We start from the raw sequence: 14193 nt of genomic DNA on the forward strand, positions 1-14193 counted from the left end.
AGCTATTTTGTTCACTTTCCTAGGAGTATATTATCAGAACTCAGAGACTTTTGAACTAAGAAACATCCCACTGGCTAAATACGCTCTAAAATGTGCCTCCTATAATTAAAAAAGTAGCTTTAACGTTTATAAATTAGAAAACGTTTTTTTTCCCCGGCTGTGTCACTGTGATACTTCAAAGTAGGAGGTTCCAGTGCGGCCCTGAACGCAGAACGTTTTGCAGCCAGCAGGCAGCGGCAGCAGACCGGCACCCGAGCCGCACAGCGCCGCATCACAGCCGACCCCGAGTGCGCCAGAAAACGGCGAGAAACGCTGCGATTCTCCACTTTCCTCCCAGCGACTGTTCACCACCAGCGGAGCCGCGACGCTCTGGACCATGTAGGACTCGACTGTTTCTTCTTTTTTTTTTTTTAAATCCCAATTTTCTTTTTTTACCTTTTCTTCTTGTGTGTACTTTTTTTCTTTTTTTTTACCGGATAGCCTGCAAACTGTGAAGCCGCTTGTCACTCCGTCGGCACCCCCTTTCATCTGATCGCCCGTAAGCCTTGAACCGAGCGGTGAACTTTTGGGGAGAAAAAAAACTACAAGTCACCCGTCGTTGATACCTGAGCAACTTTGTGATATATTTGGCCCGGCGACACTTTCGTCATGAGGTAAGAAGCTTCCCCAAACGGTCTTAAATGTGAAATAATATCAGAGGAGATAACGAGATGAAAGTCGGGGGGGAGTTCGAGCCGCCCGGAGCGCGAGGGAAAATACAACCAAGATGTTAGCTAAACATGTTGCTTGACATGTCTCATACAGTGGCGCCGCTCCGTTGTATTGACGGAGCGGCACGCAGCGTGTTTCGCCTCATTAGAGGCTGAATATCGTCCGCTTTTTGTATCGCACCGTAGGGGCTCGCTCAACGGCGCTCCAGAATGTGTGCTGCATTCGTGGACGTGCACGGGTTTGGGAATGGCGCTCGCTCGTTCCTGCCGCTATACTCCCACACTGCATACGAGAGGGATTAATCTCTCAGCGCTGGTGATGGGGAAGCATTTATTTGATGGCACATTACGAGTGTCTCACACACACACATGCAAACACGCGCACAGGCTCTGTGGTTTGTCGGTGCTTCTCGGTCCTCAAAGCAGCTCGTGCGCTTTTGTCAGTTGGGGGGGGATGACACAGGGGGGCAGCCTCTCTAAACATGCAGTCGATTCGTGCTTAAATGCTAATGAGAAGAACACGCTCACAGACACTTCCTGACAGAGGTGTACTGTTGGGGGACACACCTCTTCAAAACTCCCGGTGATGGAGGTGCACCCTCTTGACACCCACGCGCATGCTGCCCTTTAAAGGCTGTTGTGTGACACGGATGGAGACTTTGTTTTTACCTGGTGAACATGATGCTGGCTTTGTAGGTCCTTTGAAGGGCGACAATGACCCAAAGCTGAGTGTACTGGTAATGACTTCGATTGAAGATTGTCCAGATTGACTTCATTTTGCTTTTTTTTATGCTCTTTGGAGTCAGTTGCATGATACGTTTCCTTTTTTGGGGGTTATTCGAAATCTCCTGTAACGTTGCTGTTGCACATTGGACTAAAAAAGGCTGTTGGAGTACCACTCTGTTTATGTTACCACCTTGGTGTCAAGTTCTAGAAACGTCCTTGTTTATCAGAGACGACCTGGTGAAAGCTGTTTGTGTTAGTTTTGTGTCGAAACCCCCCCCCCCCCTTCATTAACGTGTCCTAAAACAAAAAAAATCAACCCGAGGTTGCTGATGTGGCTGTTGTTTTTTTGCTTGATTCCACTCAACATGTCCAACGCAGTGCAGCAGCTTTTGTCAGGATACTTCCCCCCTCTGCGTGCGGGGGAGAAAGTTCAAATGTCCAAATCAGCTTCTATGGACGTGTTGGACCCCCCCCCACGCACACACACACACACTCCCATCTCCAAACAAACTTTTTGTGTGTGTATTAAGAAGTGAGACATGTAGCCGGCCAGTCCCCCTTTAAGAAAGCCCCTAATTGATTCCAGCTGTTGGAATCTCTCTGTTGGCCAAACTGCTGGTTAACAACAGCTTTGGTTGTTTCAAAGAGAATGGAAACCACAAATTTTTCATCTCTCTCATTTTTTCCCCCCTATTCCTCATACCTTTTTTTTTTTTTTTAAGCAACATTCTATATTAATTCTTCTTGAACTGTGTCCAGTGTTGGACATCAGATCACTGACGGCAGCAGACGGGACTAAAGACGCGATCGCTGGTAGTTGACAAGACTGTGCCGTAGCTTTTAAACGCAAGTTGTCCCCGCCGTCATTCAATGGGAGACATGAGGGACCAGTGGAGATGTATCGATGTGTGCAACAGGTGTGTGTGTGTGTGTGTGTGTGTGTGTGTGTGTGTGTGAGAGAGAGTGGCGGCCCCAGCTGCTCAGAGCTGACTCATGCAGGACGCTTGTGGCTGTGTCTTAGTGTCTCATGAGGTTGTGGCCACCCTAAGTTATTGGTCCACCGGCTGTTCAGTGCTGCCGATGCGGCAACCTCCGAGGTCTGAAAAGTGAAGCCAATGCGGAAGTGCCTTAAAAGTTTCATTCTCTCTAATGGCCATCAGGGGGCGACTCCTCTGTTTGTATAGAAGTCTATGAGAAAATGACTCTACTTCTCACTTGATTTATTCCCTCAGTAAACATTGTAAACATGAGTTTATGGTCTCAATCTCTAGTTGTATAACTGGAAAGTGGTGCTTGGAGGAGCCGCCTGCAGGTTTCCGGTCAGCATTGGCAACATAGCGAGAGTTGTGCATAGGATGAGGACGGTGTGTTGCAGGCGTTGCTCCACCTTAATGGCACGTGTGGAAACACATCCAACATGCATCACCCAGATGTGCCGATCACGAGGATGAGGAAAAGAACCAACCGAACTCTACTTCCCCCGCTGCTGTCAAGCAGCAGTTAAACAGGAAATCTGAACCGGATAAAACAATTAGAGAAGTAATTGTCCCTCACATTGGCATTTAGCCAAGGTGGAACTAATTGAAACTCTCCTAATGCACATGTTCTATTCTGGTTTTCAGAGCATGAGGGATGCTTTTTTAGTTTTATATCCTGTTGTGACCCGCTGCCTTGTGGGAAATTGTTCACACAGTGTAATACAAAAGTGTTTTGAAATGTTCCTTATTTTGATAATGAGAATAGTTTACCAAAGTTGCCAGTAGGCTAAATGCTCCCTCCAACAGGAGGACTGTGTGTGTCTGACACTTCCACTCCTGTCGTATTAGTTTAGATCGTCAGTGTGCAGTCACACATAATTAACTTTATTTCTGTTACCGACTGATGTAGATTCTGAATGCCTTTTAAAGCTGCTACAAGTACAGATATTTGTGTTAATTTTATTCAAAAATATAGTTGGGTTGTCAAAATAAGTGCACGTGTTTTTGTTCAGTTAGAAGAAAAATGTTAAGGTCAAAGATACTACGAGCACATTCCTGAACCGCGAGGACGACGATGTAGCGGGCAGTTCGTTTCCCTGCGTTGTGTCAGGCAGCACGTAGCGCTGATGTCTGCTTATCTCCGCCAGGGGGACGGGGGGGGGGGTTGCTGTTAAGCGTCACGGTAACGAGCCCTGACAACCGCTGAAAGGCCTGGTTTCTGCCGGCCGCTGCAGGTTCACGCCAAAGATGACTGACAGGAGCTGAGGGAACGTTTTTTTTCCAGAACTGCTGCACTGTGTGGTCAATTAGAGGTTAAAAATAGACCTCGGCCAGTTATGTCATCCCATCTATATTAAGGTGTTAATGAGGTCAGCCAGAGGCTCAGTTCAAATGAGAATAAATGTGACCCGTACATTGATTTAAAGACTTGAGGTATGGTTGCTGAGTTTTATTGAGTCTAGACAGAGAATGAGATGCAAAGAAAGAGTCAGTGGGGAGCTGAGTCATGGTATCGCTCCTCTTTACTTTACAGACTAATAGCTCATGTTGCTGTATCATCAAAAGAAGTATGACTTCATCACCAGCACACAGACACAATTCTCAGTCAATCTCAATGGTCTTTGTTGAAGAGTCACTCATTAACAGTACTTGCTTTGTCCTATTGTGTTATTGTGGAGCTGAATCAATGGGACTGATAGCGAACCCTGCAGTCAAGTATTGTCTGCTTCTCCTCTTGTGTCACACAGACTGATCATAAGCTTAGTGGAGTAGACACAGGAAACTGTTCCCAAGGCTGTCCAGAGACGTGGATACATGACACGTCGTTTGATGAAGACCAAAAGTGCATGTAGGGAGGGCAGCCATTATTCACGATACACAAACAAATTAACAAAAAAAAAAAAAATACAAAAAGATAAGTGAATTAAAAAATACTTTTTTTTTGCTGATGTCAACATGGCTACTTCCATATACACTTGCGCAGTACAACTGGCCAGTGTTATGCATCATTCTACGATACGTCATGGAACTTTCCACCGTCATTTATAAACTATTTTGGTTCAAAACCTTTTGAATGAACTATTATGTACATTACAGCTGCAACTAACCAATATTTTGACAATCGATTGATATGTCTAATGTAGTACAATGCTCTTTCACTACACATCGGGGGTTGCAGCCATGTACTCTATATACACACACACAATCAAATTTTTATTATTAAAATAAAAATGGGAATCTACTGTCCTTTTATTACCTTTGTCACTTTGAGCTTTGAAAGTGCTCTAAAAATTTGTATTTTGATTCCATTTATTGACTATAATCTTGAATAATTCATATGAAATGTTAGAAAGAAATCATTAAAAGAGAGTGTAAACCCACGCCATCTCTCCCTTACTCTCACTGTTCTGCTCTCCTGAAGGCAACTCAAGGTGGATTGAGCTATAAAACGTAGAGCACGCGAGCGAATTAGGACGGGAGAAGGACGTTATTGTGCTCCACCAGTTTCCCCCTTTTGAAGTTTTGGGGAAGATTCTGATCGCGTCTGGCTCCCCGCCACCATCTGCTCCTTATCTCCCTCGCTCCCTCTCTCCTCCCTGTGCAGCCTCTCTCCGCCAATCTCGCTCTCTTGCTCCAACCCCAAATCTGCTCTAAAAAAGGGCCGCTTCACAGGCTTCTTACTCCCGACCAGCTCTTTTTGCATTATTATTTCCATCCGTTCCCCGCCCGTCCCTCACGTCTCGCGTTTCGACCGCCTGCTGACTGGCTGTTTGCGGAGGTAAAGTCACCCCAAGGAGGAAAGTAACCACAGCCTGTGGCAGACGCAGCTCTCTCTCCGGATTATTGCTGATTCACGCGAGTGAAAGACGAGACTTTGAGCTCCGAGTGTAGCCACGAGCAGCAGTCGTCACTGCGGTCACAATATGACAAGATTTGAGTATGTATTTCTACGTCATTAGATGGTAAAGACCAGCTGAAGTCACGCGCCGTAAAGTGCAGCTGAAGGTTAAGTACCTTGCTCAAGGGCGTCCCAACAGTAGCTACCAAGGGAGCGAATTTTAATCACACTCAAGTGTCCCAGTTGACCTGGTGATTAAACCAGCAAACCCCCTATCACAAGCTCACTTCTTTCATCTCCAGGCCACCACCACCACCCATCATGTCCTGTGTGTGTGTGTGTGTGTGTGTGTGTGTGTGTGTGTGTGTGCTGCCTTGTTTAGTCATGTTGAAGGATAGAACACGGGTCACTACATAGACACTCAGGGATATTACAGACCAGGTTGAGTAACTGCCCTCTATTCTTTCTGTCGCATGGTGTGTTGCCGACCTCATGGTGTGTAATTTGGGGTTTAATTGTTCCTGTGTTTGGGGGCCGCTGGCAGCTAATGCATCCACACTGTCTGTACTGCAGCAGGCTGCACAGAGAGCATGACGCCACCTCGTCTTTACCTCGTCGACATTATAAGTACGAATGCACCGATCTGACTTAACGGCTCCCGGTAACAATTCTGATACCAAGTACAGATTTCATTTGACTACTCTCTTTTTTTCCCCAAATGTAAAAACTAGGGGTGAGAAAAAAATGCATTCACTTAAGTAAACCGATTTATTTTGAAGTTACTTTTATTGACTTTTTTTTTTTAAGTCTCATGCGATATAATTCAAATTCAATTGTGTGTAAAACTACACATACTGCACATGCAGTGAAGTATGGAAACACAGGAAACGCAGAGCTAGACGAGGCTTAAAGTAAACTCTGTCATGGATAGGTAAAATAGTGGTATTGCATAATAATATTGCAGTAACATAAGTAACAGTGGTGAAAGCGGTCTGCGGTCACTACAACTGTACTGCAGCCAAATACTGACATTCATGGTAAATTCATTTAGATGATCCATGTCGAGCTGACGGGGAGAGCTAGAGACAGACATGGTGGGGCTACTGGAACGATACAATAAGGTGCTAATGAACATAATCTGGTACATACAAAATAGATTTATGGAAAGGAGATTCATTTGATCATATTCACCAGAAGTATGTTGTAAATATGTTGCCTGTGATTTAAAAATCCTGACAATGACCGATAGAGTTGACTTCATCTCTGTCTACATACACATACTGTCTACTGTGTCGATTTGAGAGATTTCCTAAAGCAAAGGTCTGTAGAAGTGTGTGATTCAACTTTTCTCATGATCTAGTGTCAAACAAATGTGCAATAAATCCAAATGTTGAATTGCAACACTTAAAAATTGCAAGTCTTAAAAATTGGCAATACATAAATCGAATTGGCAATCGGTAGATTTTGGAGTCGGGAGATAAGCATATGGTCCCAGCCCTAGTAATAACTAAATACTAAAGTCTTCTTCTTTTGTTGTAACAGCAGGGCAGTGCTGTGGCTGACAGAGAAAACACTTTATAATGACCTCAACAGAGATATTGAATGTGGATCGGTCATGTCACGGCCGCTTCCCCTGAAGGTCAGTGTTGGCACCAATGTTGATCCAGCGCATGCTTGAGGAATTCCCCCATCAAAAGCTTAAACAGACCTGTCAGCGCGGCGCAGTGCTTGCATTCATATTAATGCGGTAATTGGACAGTTAAAGTATGAACTGAATGAAACACCCAAAAAGAAAGTCTACACCCAAAAATTCCCATCTGCTCATCGTTACTCTCGTTGAGGGTATTTGTGCCCTGAGCCTGTCCAGAAAATATGTGACACCTTCATCAGCGGGGGGGGTTGAACTGACCTGAGGGAGGCCAACTCTCTCCTGCTCTCGGGTCACTTCCATCCAACAGCAGAAAGGGAAGGTGTGATCCCGGATTAGCATAAGTTTACACCCGCACACTTGTTTTATGTTTTCATATCGCAACCGTAGTTCCATGATTACTAATAATACAATCCCAGCACGTTGGCAGTACCGATGAAACTGTGACTGTCTCAACAACCGACCAAAATAGGTCCTTTTTTACTGCCTCTGTAGCACAGTGAAGTGTTCATTTGAGCGGTGTTAGTGCGTACTTGTAAGTGTCCCAGACTACGAGTGCTGATAGTGTTGGGTGTTTGCTGAGCTCTAGATACTTCCATCAGCGTGTGTGTGGCGGACAGGAGGGTTGTGTTTTCAACACTGCGAGGCGTTCTCACCACCCTGCTACTGACATCACTTACCGACTGGTGCGAAGCCACAGTTTGGTTCACAAACATCTGCCACCGATGAGGCCAAAAAGTCAAACATGATTCTTTATTCATTTTATTCAAAAATGTTTATAAATCCACCCGTTCTCTTCCTCTGGAGTGTTCCAGACGTCCAGCAAAGCGTTCCAGCTCTTTCCCGGGGAACCCCGAGGCCAGACGAGATATATATATAGTCCCTCCAGCATTTTTTGGGGTCTACACCGGGGCCTCCTACCAGTTGAACGTGCCCAGAAAACCTCCAAAAGGAGGGATCAGATGTCCGAACTTTCTCAGCCGACCCCATTCGATGTCAGGGAGCAGCTCTACTCCGAGCTCCCTCCGGACGTCTGAGCTCCTCCCCCTATCGCTAAGGCTGTGCCCAGCCAACCTATGAAGGAAGCCCATAAGAAATGTATTCATCACATTTGCAGCATTTCTTAATATCTGATCTTTTACCAAACAGCCACTGGGTTTTGAGACCTCTGTGTATATTTTTCATTGTCTTCTGTGAGATTGTTTCTTAAAGCCTCCCCAGCTCCATGTACCATGTACAACTTGTGTGCGCGGGAGGTCCTGCCACTTTGTTTCGGGGGCAGTGCCAGTCGACGGTACCCCCCGTGGGCATGAAGCGCCTATCCGACCAGCTGCGTTGCGTGCCCATGGTGCGCTCAGCTGTGTGATTTGCCAGCAGGAGGCCAGGCTAGCACGATGAGGTGCGACAGTTCATGTGTGTGCACTTCTCCACTTTGCCCTGCCAGCCCCCCCTCCCCCCACACACTTGTCTTGTTCTGAGATTTCCGCTCATGTCGGTCAGCACGCTGTGAGGAAGAGGAGGGGAAACACATCACCTCTTCTCTGCGCTTCTTCATTGAGTTTAAATGTAAGTGAGTCAGTGATAGAGATATAACATTTTTACAAAATAAAAGCCTGAATCCTTTGTTTTTTTTCCTCAAAAGTTGTACTTTTAACCCGCCAAACGCCATCGGGCATCGTCACCCTCACCCACTGACCTTATCCAGTGCATTGTTTTCTGAGGACGTTGTTTCAGAGAAATGGACGACGCTGTTTGTTGTGTGTGTGTGTGTGGGGGGGCGGGGGGCGGGGGGTGCGGCGCTGTCTGTACTGAAATAGAGCGGAGGAGATTGATTCTTAGCTTCTTTACACTCCACACCCTCATTCCGTTACCCTCCTTCAATAACTCATTACGAACGATATTTATGTTTTGTTGCTGACTTTTGGGCAGGTTTCTCACTGTACAGTGCTAAAACAATGTTCTTATGTGAGAGCTCTGATTAATAAATGTATTCTTTCGTTTTGAAACAGCATCCTTATGTCGTAGTTATATAGCCTTTCTGAGGTTGTTGCACGGTTAAATCAATGAATTTTGTTAATGAAATTGCTCCCTCGTAATAGTTAACAGCCCCTCATTCACTTCTTCTTCCTGGAGTCTAGCTGGGCTGTGATTTTAAAAAGTGTTCTGTAAACGTTACTTGATACTCGCACACTGGTAATATAGGCCTCTGCCCGTTTCAATTCATTGCGGCAACACACAGCCAAGCAGCACTCTTTGACTGATCGATCCATTGATTGTTCAGGACTAAGTGAAACCCCCAGGTGCAGGGGGCCGACGCTGCAGCACCCCCCACCGTCCCCCAAGTCCCCGACGGCTGCACATCCTTCCAGTTGAAGCGCTGCTGCAAAGGAGCCGAGGACGTGGCTGAGGCACCAAGCAGCTGAGTGGCTCAAAATCAATTTCCCTCTTTGCACATTTTCCCCTCTGTAGCTTGGCTGTCCAGAGACTGAGGAACACACTGAACAGAGCTGAAGGGATGAACTGTTGTTCCTTCACTCCTCCGTCAGGTCACTGCACAGATGCAAAACACACATAATCCTATTCCCTAAAGGCAGATTCACTTTTTCACGAGATAACAGCACGATCAACATGCACAGATCTCTCCCTCTCACCACTCCGAAGGGATTTAAGAAGTAATCTCCTTTCCACCTAAACACGACAACCTTCCTCCTCCAACTCCCTTTTATACAGTAGCTAATCATTTACAGGCAAGACGGTCCGGATCAAAGCAGCCCTGTAGAACATGCGTCCGTTTGATTATGAATGTATTTATATCGTGAGATATTATGGCTAGTCGTTGTGTCTTTCTAGCCAAACAGCTATAGTACAGCAGCTCGGTGCTTTGCGCTAACAAGCTCGGCCTGTGATTGGCTCGGCTGATTGTATGGGCAGGACGTCGATACTGCAGCTCTCATACCCGGGATACTGTGGCTTCATTTATGTACAGCGGGAGGAAGTGGAGACGCGGCGTCTTGTATGCAGTCTGTGATCTGAACATGTGTGGACAGAAAATGAGACCTTTAGTTTTTTTTACAGAGCATCAATAGTTAGCTTAGCGTTAGCCTTTTGTGGCTGCATGGAAAGCTTCAGCGCGTGAAGCTGAAGGGTTCACACACCCACCAACGCCCAACAAAACGGGGTGACTCCTGAATGTCGGAGTCATTTTATAATAACTTCAAACTGTGAAATAAAAGTAATAATGCCGTACTGATCGCAGCAGGGGTGTTTGTTTAACGGGTTCTGCAGCAACTTAAGAGCTCCACACAGGACGAACAACAGCAGCCACTGTAGTCTTTGACTATTTCCCTTTAAAATGACGGGGTGTTACTGTCATCAAGTTCAGGCCATGTAAGAAAACACACACACACACACACACACACACACACACACAGATGGGCCTGCTTAGTTCCATGACAACCTGCAGCCCCCCCCCCCCCCCCCCCCCCCGCCTTTTGCCTCCCCTCCCCCAAACGCCCCCCCCCCCCCCCCCCCCCCCTTTTTAAATAGTTCCGTCATCAGAAGCCGTCGTCCCGGCAACACATAGCCGCCAAATTGACACCCTTTGTCCAGCCACTTGTAGCCTCGCTAGATGGTGAATGAGCAGAGAGGAGAAACAAGAGTCGCAGCTCCGGGAGGAAGGAATGGGAGGCAAAAGGCGGGGGAGGGAGGGAAGGGTGTGAAGAGCGAGCTGTGAAACAGGTCATCCACGTCGTAGCCTCATTCGGCCCCCATAATGACGCGACCCCGGACAAACCTCTCCAGCTTTGTTCCCCTGGACAATGGCTGTGCACTGGCAGGGAGAATCATCCGACACATGAACTCCCCGCGGTCAGCTGTGTGCTGGGGGGGGCTTATCCATGGCTCCTCCGCTCTCTGGCACCAAACATAAACTGTTTTTTAACTTTTCAAACGATGAAAAGAGTTGATATGCAGTTCTAGCTTGTATGGCTCAAATATCCCTTTCCCCCTGAGTTTGCTCATTACATCTCAGAAGGCAAAACAGACATGCTGATAATAGAAGAGCAAAAGGTGTAAAAGGGAGGTTTTCTAATTACTTCTTATTGCGCTCCAGGTCCCTGTTGCAGCGTGAGAACAGCAGTGTGTGTGTGTGTGTGTGTGTGTGTGTGTGTGTGTGTGTGCGTGTGCGCACGCTGAATAATTCATTCTGGCTGGATAAGGCCTCAGCGTGTGCACCCAGCAGCTCTGTGTTCACCTCCATCTTCAATGCATTTCTTTTACCGATTTAGGTTTGTGATGCAGCATTTCAAATCGTAAATCCTTCCTGATTATTGGCTGGGGAAGTGAAAAATGTTAATGTACACACACAAGCTGGATTGCTGTCCTTCAGTTTGGTACCACCTTCTTTTATCTCGTCAACCTTTCCCACGTGGTTAGCCTCAATCGTTGTTTACTATCTCTTTTATTTTTCTGACTGCTCGACAGAAATAACCGATCTGTCGTCCACTGGGGCTGTTTGAGTGCTACATGACCTTCGACACAGTAAACACCATCAGCGAGTTATATTTGCACCGACTGCGTCAGCTCCAAGTGCTTAGCGGTGTGTGTGTGTGTGTGTGTGTGTGTGTGTGTGTGTGATCTGATGATGTGGTCCTGTCTGGCCCCTCTCTGCTCAGACTACCAGCTCCTGAACCATCTCAAAGTGTTCTCGCTATCGGCTACGGCTGGGGGTGTGACGGAACACGGAGGTCATTGTTCGGTTCATTCCCCCGGTTTAAGAGTCACAGTCCGCTGTGAGTTTGGGAGAGCGGGGGTTAAAAAGGAAAACAAATGTATGAGGATCCGTTTCTTTTCCATGTATTTTAAACAGACAGTAGTATGTGTTAAAGACAGACGCACTCCTCCTGCGTCCTCGTCCCCGGTGACCAGCACCGTTGTAGCTGACGGTGAACCCGCTCGTCTGCTCTCGCCTCAGTGTGAGTGACTCGCACGTCAATCGGCTAAAGGTTTTGCGGGCCAAACTCTGGCCCCCGTCCCGTGTTGGTTCAGCACAGACACATGAACCCTCACAGCCCCAGTGTCTGTGCTTAAATGCATGTTTTGTATTGTGAACAATATTCTGATGAATTAGTATGATTCAATAGTCAATAGTTGCATCCGTGATTGATCGAGTAATCTGCGGACCGATTGGTCTGATTGAATAGTTGTCTAATAAAAGGGTAAAATCGTACATTATTGACACGTGCACCCGTGTGTGGAGCGCTCACACCGAGGGAAATCCCTCCATCCACCTGTTAGCTGGCTTCGATCTGAACGGAGAGCCACGCAGCTGCACAGAACGAACGCAGCGTGCGGTAACAGACGGACCGACAGCCAGCCAGCTTCAGAGGCCTTCAGCTCCTCCTACAGCAACGAGACACTTATTAAACTTTCAGAGGTCTTTCTCCACGGGGCCCCAGACAGCCCCACAGTCACACAGCTGCTGCTCAGAAAACCTGTCGACACCCGAGAACACACACACACTCACACACACAGCTGTGTGTGTGAGTGTGTGTGTGTGTTAGCTGTTGTTTTTACCAGGGGATGGCTACTGTTGTTTCTCACCTTTTTTACTGTAAGGTTTATCTGTGTTTTCTGCTATATGTAGCTTCTGTTTCGGGGGGGGAACTGTATATTTCTGCACGATGTTGTTCTTCTTTCTACGTGTGTGTGTGTGTGTGTGTGTGTGTGTGTGTGTGTGTGTGTGTGTGTGTGTGTGTGTGTGTGTGTGTGTGTGTGTGTGTGTGTGCTGGAGGAGGTCATGCAGATAGTAATCCCCACAGTGGACATTAGTCACATTACACAAGATTTCTGCTTTCTCCACTGGACGTCAGAGTCCAGCGTTACAGCGGGCCACAGCGGGCTCTATTGTTGTTATTTTTTAACCGTTGTTTGGGCCCAAAATGATTTGGTTTCACTTATGTGACAGAGAGACGTTAGAGACTTGGATAGTAAGCCTCTAGGAGCTGTCATTTGATCTATGCGTTGCATTAGCGTTCACACATTAGTGACTGCATGTCGCTTGAGCCGTCAGTTTTTATTGCATGGACGGGTTCAAATGGCAGCCAGGTGGGATTAGAGAGGCGAGCCTGGACGGCCGCCCACAGCCCTGTACAGCCCTCATCTCGCTGTCTTTTAAAGGTACAGTGTGTAGCATTAACGGGGGACGTAGTGGCATAGATGGAATGTGACGATATGTTTTCTCTAGGGTGTAATCCCCCGAAGACAAGAATCGTTGTGTTTTCATTACGTTGGGGGCTTGGCACACAGGAGAAGTTTCAGCTAGATCCTACACACTCGACCTTTCAATACCAGCGGTTCAGCCACATGTTTTTTCACTTCCACCGTCACCGCTATCTGATATCTGAGCTGCTGGGGAGGGTCTTATTGCTCGTGGACACTTCAGCAGGGCCATCCAGCCATTTCTTTATATATTCTCACAATCCAATAGCCAGCCTCGCACTAATTTGGTCTCCTGCAGCTGCACTGAGCGCACTTCAAGCGCGCGGAAATTAGTGAAGACAATGCAATTTAGTTAAGATGTGCTTGACAATGAAATAGCATTTAACCTGAATGACACCTGACCTTTGAAAGGGGCACTACTGCATTTTTTCAGTTTCACTCCTGAAACTCTTGAGTCACTTTCGAGGAAAAAGCTTTTTTCAAGTCCAATGTATATACACAGTATGTATAAACAATAACTTCGCTGCCATATTTATGCGTATATGGCGATATTTTGAGTGTTAGTGGAGCAGCTACAATGTTAGCATAGCTTAGCGACCGTTCATCTTATTCCCTTGCAAGTCTCCCAACTTCATAAAAGTGCAATATTAAAATGTCTCATTTATTATTTAGCACAGTAGCAAAGTCAACACGCTATATATAGGTGTTACAACAATAACAAATCAAACCCTAACCAGAGGGCAATAGAAAAAATAGTTCCCAACTTTAATTGGCAGTGATTTGTGCTGAAGGAGCCGAATGACCTCAACGGTTCAAGTCTATTGTAGTCTTTCTGCTTCTCCGCTGTGACCGTATCGCGTTGGTGCAGATCACGTTCCCAGCGTTGCTGTCGGCCGTGCTGTTTTATCAGCGTAAGTGCTGTATCCACACGTGTCACCTCAGGCAGCAGATGTCTTTGGTAGTAAAAAACTGGAAGAGGCTTATGAGGCACGCTGTAATGCCTCTGCCAACCTAATGCCCGATGCCCTGTGTGTGTGTGTGTGTGTGTGTGTGTGTGTGTGTGTGTGTGTGTGT

At 46.6% G+C, this 14193-nt stretch overlaps 1 protein-coding gene across 1 annotated transcript in view; it reads left to right on the forward strand.

Moving 5' to 3' along the window:
* Positions 1–228: 228 nt before the first annotated feature.
* enah (ENAH actin regulator) overlaps positions 229–14193 on the forward strand; it is a 101563-nt gene continuing 87598 nt past the window's right edge. Inside the window, exon 1 of the mRNA XM_031878096.1 lies at positions 229–653. Coding sequence (XP_031733956.1) covers positions 649–653 — 5 coding nt within the window. The 5' untranslated portion in view covers positions 229–648. The remainder of the gene's footprint in view (positions 654–14193) is intronic.

Source organism: Anarrhichthys ocellatus, unplaced genomic scaffold (assembly GCF_004355925.1).
Source record: "Anarrhichthys ocellatus isolate YVR2014 unplaced genomic scaffold, GSC_Weel_1.0 scaffold161, whole genome shotgun sequence".
Lineage (NCBI taxonomy): Eukaryota > Metazoa > Chordata > Actinopteri > Perciformes > Anarhichadidae > Anarrhichthys > Anarrhichthys ocellatus.